Raw genomic sequence first — 9,858 nt, 5'->3', positions numbered from 1 at the left:
CCATCGCGTCACGCAATTGTCACGTTGCGTCCTATTTTCGTTCCGACACTCTCCCCCTATTTGATACACGCTAGTGGAGCAAATATATTCACACCTCCGCTGTTTAAACAATTGCAACAGTAACTCTCTTATACAAGTAACAAGTTTAAAAGTTCTAACAGTTCATAGTCCCTCTTGGGTAACAGGAACAGTCCCTTCGCCTTCTTTCTCTGCAATGTCTCTAATCCGCTGAGCAGCTACTACTGCCGCTCGTCTCGGAGTGAAATCTCTAGCTCGAGGATTAAGCTGTACTGGTTGACTCGGCGGTGTCTCTCGCTGGATCGACCGTTGACTTCCCCGCTCTCAGCCTAGCTCCTCTCACAACTCCGTCACGCCCCTTGATAAGTTTTACAACGATTCCGATATTCCACTTCCTACGGTTGCGCTCCTCGCTCTGGATCAGAACCACATCACCAACTTTTAAGGTCAATTCCTTGGTCTTATGTTTCAGATTGTGCCTCTCCCTCAGGCTCCTTATGTAGTCTGTAGTCCAGCGTGACCAAAGAACGTCCTTGCACCGACGGACATATCTCGCTCTCTTACGTAGATCCACATCCTCAACTGCATTTGCATCTTCCTCCGGCAGAAGGTTAGACTGACTATACCGACGGCATCATGGTGGCTGGAGTCAGCACAGGAAGCTCAACATCATCTTCAACATAAGATAATGGACGATTATTGACAGCCACCTCTACATCGAGGATTACTTCTTCAAGCTCATTAAACATCAGAAGGGCCCGACCGATAGCCTTGTAGAAAGCTTGCTTTACAACTCCTACTAACCGTTCAAATTGACCGCCCCACCATGGGGCCCTAGAGAGATTAAACTGCCAAAGGATGTTATGATGGGCCAGATAGTCTTGAGTCTTCTCATCTTTCATGATACTTTTGAGCCATTTGGACGCTGCTACAAAGCAGCAATTGTAGCTGATCTTGAATGATTTCATCGTACTTATCAATCATGTCTGGATCTCGCTGCAACTTCCTTACTAGTCCTTCTAGTCTTGCTATGCTACCATGTTCGTTTGTTAGTAGACGACCATGACCCGGCTTCCACAACAACCCACTTTCATACCAACCTTCCTCACTTCGGTGTAGCTGCTCGATGAATTCACCATACACGCTCTCCTGGTCTGTTTCTGGTCTATCTTCGAGTCCTAAGACATCTAAACTGCAGAGTTGCTCATAATCTGCTGTTGATGATTTCGTCAAGTAAACGTTAGAGAGGCCTGTTTCTTTACCAGAGGACATCATCGCCCACCCTAGCATAGTGAGCTCAGCAATAGGCTCAGATGGTTTACCGATCCTCGGTTTCGTCTCGGTTTTGATTCTTGAGTACTCACTGGCGCCGAGTATAAGGTGGATGGGCAATTCACCTTTCTTATCCTTGTCATCCATTACTACTCCTTCCAGGTGAGGATACTTGGTTATCAGTTCTTCATAACGCGGGTTTGAGACTGTGAGTAATACTCCCTTATCTACCTTATTGACCTTTGTCGTCATCTCAAACCTTCCATCGACACTTGCAACCTTCACTGTATAACTTCGTACCTTTTGGATTGCAGAGCAAAGCATCATTTCTATCTGTTTATGTTCAACATGTGTTGGAAGCTTGTTAAGCCGTTCGACTAGAGCTGCTGACGCGTATGAACTACCTGCCCCTGTGTCCAATAATACTCTACACTTGATGCCATCGACCACCACCACCACCACTGGATAGATGACCGAACCCTCATGATCACCTGTCACCAGCATCATCTGATTGTTGCTAGGCAACCTGTCACAAATAGACGTGTGACGTCTGTTGCCGCAGCGTTGACAGGCATTCTTGCTGCGACACTCTTGCGCCTGATGTCTCATACCCGTGCAGTTAAAGCACAACTTCTTGTCACATAAAGTCCTCCTGCGCTGGGAGATGTTAGGGAACTTCCCACACTCTGCAGAGCGGTGTTCTTCATCATTGCAATAAACACAGACACGCCCACCCTTCACACTTTCATCCTTGGTTTGGTAGGCAGGATTTTTCTTTGTTGGATAGCGGTTTCGAGGGTGCTGATTTGATGGATACCAGGTCGACGAGTCACGGATAGTTGAGCCGCGATTCGGTGGACTGCGAATAGGTAGGCCACGGTTTGATGGACTGCGGATTGGTGGGTCACGGTTTGAATGATCGCCGTCTGGTGTTGTATACATCTGATCTTTACTGGGTATGGGATTACGGTCGCACCACTTTCTCAACGATTCGATTAGTTCTGGAAATCCCCACTCTTGCCAGTCATCATCAAGACGAACTAGGTCTGCTCGAATGTCAGGAACCTTATCAAGCGTTGCTCGCACGAACCCTTCAATCTCTTTAACCTTCCCCATGGTCTCTAGGACTTGTATCTGACTTGTTAACTTCTCATGGGATTCATGAATTTTAGCTGGATCCACGCCATGAATTGTGGACAATCCAATAATACACTGCATATGTGCGTTTGCCACCTCACTGGATTTACCATACTTGGTTTTTAAGATACTTCTTGCCCGTTCATACCCTTCGGTTGTGAAAGGGAGTCCATCGATGGATACGCGGACACTGGGTACCAGTAACTCTTTCAGGTAGGAAAACTTTGCTACTTGGGTAAGCTTGGCTTTGTCAATTTCAGTTTCAAATTGATTCCAAAACCTCATCCAATCAAGAAAGGTTCCTTGAAACTTCGATATCTCAAGCTTTGGTAGTTTTGCTGCAACGCTACTACAATTCTCTGAATCCTCCAGGGTCATTGAAATTTTGCCTTTTCCAACTCGATTTCTTCATCCAAGATTCGTTTCCGTTTTTCTTTTTCGCGTTTTTCCGCTTCGGCTGAACTAATATCAGCGGCTACATGCCTTACTTGTTTGAGAGTCCCTTCAAATTTACCGATACGGGTTTCCAGATTTTCGGACCAACTTCTAATCTCTTTAAAGTCCTCGTTGTTTTCGATTCGCAACTCCTGAACTTGTAATTTAAGCTGATGCGTTTTGTCAATAATAGATTCTAAGGCGTTCCCATGTCTCTCGATGGCCTTTACATCTTCGGTTTCAAGTATTTTCCCAGTATCTTCTACTGTAAAGTTAAGCATTTTCAGTTTGCCTTCGATCTTCTCTTGTAATGTTTTGATCTCGCTCATGTTGACATTTGGTCTGCAAAAACCTTTGTGTTTGAATTTCTCTCGTCGCTTGTTTTAGAACTCTCCTTTTCTCCTGAAGTGTCCTGGCAGGGTCGCCACTTGTGTCGCAAGGATTCCTTGACGCTATTCCACACAGGTTAACTTTTCGACACATTTATTAACAACTTAAGTCTCCACAAGTTTTTTCTTTCTCCTTTCTCCCCGCGTGCTCGCTCTACCGGTCCTAACCGGTTTTTTGTGACGTCAGTCCATCGCGTCACGCAATTGTCACGTTGCGTCCTATTTTCGTTCCGACATAATCACAAAACACAGAATAGGCGCGGGCATCTCGTTTATTGATGCAGCGAGCGTAAAGCGTTACAAAAAACAGCATTACAGTTTCACAAACTCAGAGAAAATTACAACAGTAAATAAAATAAAGAACTAGGGTTGAAAGAGATACCTCGAATGGCTATTGCATAACTTAACAACCCTTAAATAGTGTTCTAGCCCCTTGAGACACCTACAAGCACGCTAAAAATACTTCAGCAGTATTATGCAACCAAACATACATACTCTCGTGAAACTAACAAAACGTTACAAAATATATATTTTAAGCCGCTGCTACACGAGCGATTTTTTGCTCGCGCTGGTGATGCGATTTTTTCAAACTTTGTCGCGTCGCCAGCGCGAGCTGAAAATCACACGTGTAGCCACCGTTGAACTGGCGACGCGACAGGTGAAAAAATCGCAAGAAAAAAGTCGCCAGAGTTGAAACTTTCGCGACAAAATCGCCGAGATAGTTGCCCGTGTAGCCACCCTGCAAGTTTTTGGCCGTGCTTGCGACGCGACTAAAGAGTATTTAGCCAATGAAATTGAAGTAAGGAATGTCTGTTTATAGTGCCCAGGTCTCTTGAAGTATGCGATTCGCGCGGCCTTCAATTTGTTGCCAAAATTTGTCACAAGTGTAGGCACCCTGGCGCGCAGGCGACGCGACAAAATCTGAAAAAAATCGCATCACCGGCGCGAGACAAAAATCGCTCGTGTAGCCGCGGCTTTAAGGAAGAGCTGATACAACGTAGATTTGATATTTTAGTGGTGTATTATATTTCGGATGGCCAAACCAGCCTTCTTCGCGTACAATGAGAGTTTACATTGGATTGCTTCTATGTACATATATATAGTAAATGGATGTTGACATAATACTGGAAAAAATGTGATAAAACATGGCAGTTACAACGAATTTGAATTCAAATACTAAGAGTAAAGGAAAATAACGGAAATTACTATAATAATTAACAATTATTGGACGACGTTGAGCAAAATATCGTGATTTGTCAGTGGCGAGCAGATCAATAATTGATCTGCGAGACACTGACAAATCACCATATTTTGCAATAACCGAGGTCAATAATTGTTTTATCATTCGATCACCGAGTTTGTTTTTGTTTTTGTTTCCGGAAAGCCGAAAGCGCGCTGCCTTGCAGAGTCGAGTGTTGGCACCAATCAATTGGTTTCCTTCTCAGCACAATTATATTTGTAGACTTCAAATTGTTCTTACAGTCAAACGTTCAATAACACTAAGCATCAACAAAGCTGAAGAATTTCACAGTTTTCAAAGCGTATCCCGACAAGTGAAGCTTTGGTATAAAGCTCGCCATTCTTTTTCTGGCTTCAGCATAAAATCTCTTCAGTACATATGCATTCGCCAACTTGTCCTTCGCGTCGATGACACGAGTGACTCTTCGTCTACATTTCTTTCCTTGAGATACTCTCGAAATACGTTGAGTGCAAATTTTGGTCCTTTTTTAGTATTCTCACTGTTCTTTCGATCAACTAAAGATGTCGAATCATTCTCTGACAGCACGGGGAACCGATCTGCCATTTTCTCACAAGAGCGGGATTTCAATTGCGCATGGGCAGAATACTATTTGCAGCAAAACACTTATTTGTAGGCAGTTATTTGCAGGTCACGTGGTGGGCTCTCGTCCAATGAAAAAGAAGGACAAAATACATCGAATGATAATGCCTTATAATTCGGCACATGTGAAATGCGACGTTTGAAACCACTGTCGAACTTCAGTCGAAGATGCGGCAGAAGTCGAATTTAATTCTATTCTGTCGAATTTAATTGATTCAAACGTCGCATTTCAGATCCAGATAATTCTCAAGTTGTATTCGGCACATGTGAAATGCGACGTTTGAACCGGGCCTAAGTCAGGAAAACTAGCCGTAATTATGATCCACGTCAGAGCTGAAAGAGGCATAGGTCTAGTCTGTAGATGATTGTTAATGATAAAGATTGCAGCTACGATTTTTTCATTGGATTGCTTTGCCTTGCTGGATAACAACGATTATAGATCGCCTCATACGTTGCGGTTCCTTTAATGTTAAGTTCTTTTGAATGGGATGGTGTTTTTATGCTAAATTAAGGGATATCAAAAAATGTTATTTTTTCCTCTTTCCTGGTAGTTTCCAAGCAACACTGCTAATCGATTCTTATGAGAAACTACAATCTTGGACAAATTAAATGGAAAATTGAGACCACCCCTCCCCCCAAAAATCAATGATGGGAAGATGGCGCGTTATGGCATTCGTGCGGCTTCATCTTTGATTAATGGGGATGGGGGAATTTCTGTTCCATTTTATTCTGTCCAAGATTGTCTGTATGAGCCCCTGCTCGGCGTTACTTGTAGAGTAATCATGACATGAAACGCGCAGTCGCACGCTCAATTTAAAAGTTATGCGCGATTCGAGAGCACAGCGGCTTCATTAAACCGACCTGAATGACACTGAAAAAAGAGATTGCAAGTGGAATTTCTTATTAGCTGTTCATGTACTTTTGGGGTTTAATTAGGAATAAATACTACGTGTTTAAAAGCATGTTATGATCGGCGTGAAATTGTAAAATTTGCAGCTTTCACGAATCGACGGCTTCGGTAATGATTTTTAATAAATGGATGTAACGATTGAATATTTCTGATCGAACTAGCGAGATAAGTTTGCTAGAACATATCGATAAAATGGAGTTGCTTCCGCAATAATTATCGAGCATTGAAAGTCAATCAGAAAGCCTTGATGAACAATTAGAGCCATCGAAAGTGCGGAGCGTGTACTACTGACTTGTAGCCAAGCTGATCTCAGCATTTTTTCCGGACAGACAATCGTTCGCGGATGCAGTTTATAAAGCAGTTTCGAATGGTAAGGGGCCGAAATCAAAAGTGGTTCAGTGGTCTTGCGGCCAGGGCGGTTGAGGAAGGTATCTCAACAGCTTGGGACATGGAGAGGGAAAGTGAAGTGCTCCGAAGAAGCAAAATGTCGAGGCTAGAGATCTTACAGAAATTCGTGGAAGATCCTTGTACCGAGGAGGGATGCAATGGAAGGTGGCTGCAGTGCGCTGAGCAGATCCTGCTGTGGAACGATGTGTCGAGGGAAGCATTTAGTGAAACTGTAACAAATCTTCTTGAAAAAGGAAAGGGGAAATTTCGAATCATTCTTCTAAAGCGTGCTGCAAACATTGGAAAACGTTTCTTCTTATCCATTAAATATTCTTTACAGGTCTTTTTGTAGTCCCCCGACATCTAATTTCGCATTGGTGGGAGCTGAAAAAGCGGAGGTCATTTTTTCAACGACTTTAGATGGAACCCCGGGATGGTACCCCAAATCATTCAGTGGAATGATTTACTTCTTATGCTCGAGGCTCAGTCAGTACATCTTCCTGCCCCAAAGTGTGACAGCTTTCTCCTTGTAGGGCTAATAATCTGGTAAGGTTTCTTGCTCTGCCTTCCTTTCCTTCTTCTTCTTCTATAATTTTTTTTCTTCTAGACTTCAATTTTTATTTCTTACCGTCTTCCTGGATTTTGTTCAGGCCTTTCTGTCCCCCTCTTCCTTTCTCTTTTACGTCCGGTCAGGGTGGTCGGCAGGTTGTTTGCTGGAACTGGATCCCAATAGTCCCTTTGTTGCACTCGGTTGCTGCGAGAGTACCCGGATTCTCCACCAGCTTGTTGAAGGAAATCTTTTAGGGGAAGAAAGACTCCTCAACAATCCTGCTGTTTGACTTCTTTATTTGGCGTTCTCAGGTCGATCTTACAGCTCTCGTTCAACTATTCTTGCTCTGACCCTATTTGTAAGGTATACAGCCCTTTTTATATGTTCTTAGACTGACCAGGAACCCATGACCCGGAGCCTACAACTCTACCGTGTTCGTGTAACGGCGTTTTCACAGACCGATTTATTTTTAGATTGAATTTCCCGCGAATGAGACTCCCACAGGAGCCCGATGACCAATTACAAGAAATTAAGCTGACGTCATAGGGTCACCGATCCGGAACTGCCTTTGTTTTTTGACCTAATTCGCAGGAAGGGCTAGTCTAAAAATAAACGTACTTGTGAAAATGCCGTTTCACAGACGCTGTATGGAAGTTGCACGCTCCAGATGGGCTCCTTGTCTGACTGATCTATAAAGTGCCAATCGCACGTCAAAACGATGCGTGCCACGCCTACGCGTCAGCACATTGACATTTTTTCCACAACAAAGAAAATCGTTTTCTTCGACAGTATTTTACAGGTTTGCCAAAATAAGATTAGCGCGATCGGAGTATGACAAGTCACAAAAATTGCAAGAGACGAGTCACCATACTCTAGAATTAGTTACACAGTAAATTTACAGAGAAAATGACGATTTATGATTGTTACATAACAAAAGTTAAACAGATAAAAGAAGGAAAGGACGAGCATAAGCGCCGCCTTTTCCATAAATTTATCTGGCATACTGTTCCAGGAAGAAGAGAACAATAATTATGATAAACAGGTGCTATTTTTAATTACTTTAAAATATTACAATCTAGATTTAAAAAACACTTATTGAAAACTCAAAAGAGACCGCTGTTATCATGAAACTGATCTGGAACCGCGAGAACAAGTAAAAACACGGCCAGAGGAGAAATGAAAAAAAGTTGCTTCCAGAAATATAGTAGAAGACCTCGCTTGGAAAAAATAACGGTTAGTGGTACCAAAAACCAATTAAAACATTCCCAATAAAAATTTAGCTGGCCTGCATCCGTCGGTATCCCAAACGGATCAGTGCTCGGCCCTACACTTTTCTCTTTGTTTGTCAACGATCCACTGTCAAGTATGAAATCAGCTCCGTTTACTTATTAGCTGATGACGTTACGATTTACTGCATTAAAAAAATGGCAGACGAAGAGGTTGCTCAGTTAGACAAAGCTTTAGATGAACTGTATGATTGGTGTATTTTAAATCGCCTTATCCCGCATCCGCAAAAAAGGGAAGCCATGCTAATTTGTAAAACCCGCGCAATGGGGCCAGTTGCGCCAATTCACATCGGCATTGATGCCATAGGGTGGGTTAACAAATCTCGCTTACTGGGTATAACAGTTGACGATAACCTCTCCTGGGTGCCGCATGCATATGTTGGATCTCAAGAACACTTTCGCAAAGAAGCTAGACCTAATTAGGAGGTCGAGGTTTTTACCAAAGGATGATCATATTAACTTTTATTTCAAAGTCATATTGCCACCAGTAACTTACGGCCTGGCTCTGTGGGGGTCGTGCTTTAATGCCGAGCTTTTTGATTGATTGGAACGATAGCACTGTAGAGCGGCAAGGATAATTTTTAACTTATCAAAGAATATTCCTTAATTTAGCATGAAAACACTTACCCATTCAAAAGAACTTAACATTAAAAGTACCGGAACTTATGAGGCGAAGCAATTTGCTTAAATGATTATATCTATTATCATAGTTATCCAGCAAGGCAACGCAATCCAATGACACAAAAATCGTAGCTACTATTTCTATCGTTTAATACGTTACAAACTGCTTTGCATTCTCCGTCGTTGTCAAAAGACTTGCAAAGCAGTTTGTGGCGTCAAATACAGAATAGACACGTGCCTCTTTAGCTTTGGCCGGGGGTAAAAATTACGACTATTTTTGCGGACTTACGTATCTTTTTGGCACACAAAAAGTGAATTTTGAGGAGAAATGGTAGAATATGTTTGTTGAAGGTGAACATATTTAGCTGAAAAAATAAAAATACTTGAGGTTATTATATGGGTGCACTTTAAAGATCTCAGTCAGTGTAATGCCGGACGATTTTACTGGCCAATGTGGAACACCTTAGAGGCGACAGAGCTTACAATATCCACGTCCCCTTCAATCCTCTCCTTACTCGAAGTATCTCTTACAGATGTTAGTGTCCAATGCCGGACGATTTTTCTCATCAAAAGGGAACCCCGCTCAGGGGCGAAAGGGTAAGGGCGTTGTCGACTGGTCAGAGGATATATCCCACTGACTGGCGTTTTTAGGGAGGTGGACACTTGTTACGGGTTCAACTTTTGTAATGGACCGCCATTTTAAAAGCACACAGAGATAGAGGATTGGGAGGCCCTTTCTGTCATCATTAAAGTGAAAGGAAGAGTGCGCACGCGTATTCTTTTATCTTCCCCCCCCTCCGCGAGCGTTCTGTGCAGCATATAGAATGACGCGTTTAGTGTACTCATTTATACCCATTTATTTCAAGGGAAGGGTGCTGTGTCCCCTGTCCCCTGTTTCCTACTGTTTAAAATAAAAATAACAAAAACCCAATTAAAATAAATAAACAAACACCAACCACCCAAGCAAGTAATGGGATACATGAAAGATATCAAGCATTATCATCAACTGGGAA

The 9,858-nt window shown here is 42.7% G+C and overlaps 2 protein-coding genes across 5 annotated transcripts in view; both read right to left on the bottom strand.

Annotated features, from left to right (window-relative positions):
- LOC138039017 (uncharacterized) overlaps positions 1-9,834 on the bottom strand; it is a 12,818-nt gene extending 2,984 nt beyond the window's left edge. The window contains exon 1 of the mRNA XM_068885161.1: positions 1-9,834. This exon is cut by the window's left edge and continues 2,736 nt beyond it. Within this exon, the coding sequence (XP_068741262.1) occupies positions 910-2,805 (1,896 nt within the window). The 5' untranslated portion in view covers positions 2,806-9,834 and the 3' untranslated portion in view covers positions 1-909.
- Positions 1-9,858, bottom strand: part of LOC138039018 (serine/threonine-protein kinase ULK3-like) — a 72,694-nt gene that overhangs the window by 14,361 nt on the left and 48,475 nt on the right. The window lies entirely within an intron of this gene.

The sequence above is a fragment of the Montipora capricornis genome, chromosome 2 (assembly GCF_036669925.1).
Source record: "Montipora capricornis isolate CH-2021 chromosome 2, ASM3666992v2, whole genome shotgun sequence".
NCBI lineage: Eukaryota > Metazoa > Cnidaria > Anthozoa > Scleractinia > Acroporidae > Montipora > Montipora capricornis.
This window is presented reverse-complemented; position numbering and strand designations above follow the sequence as displayed.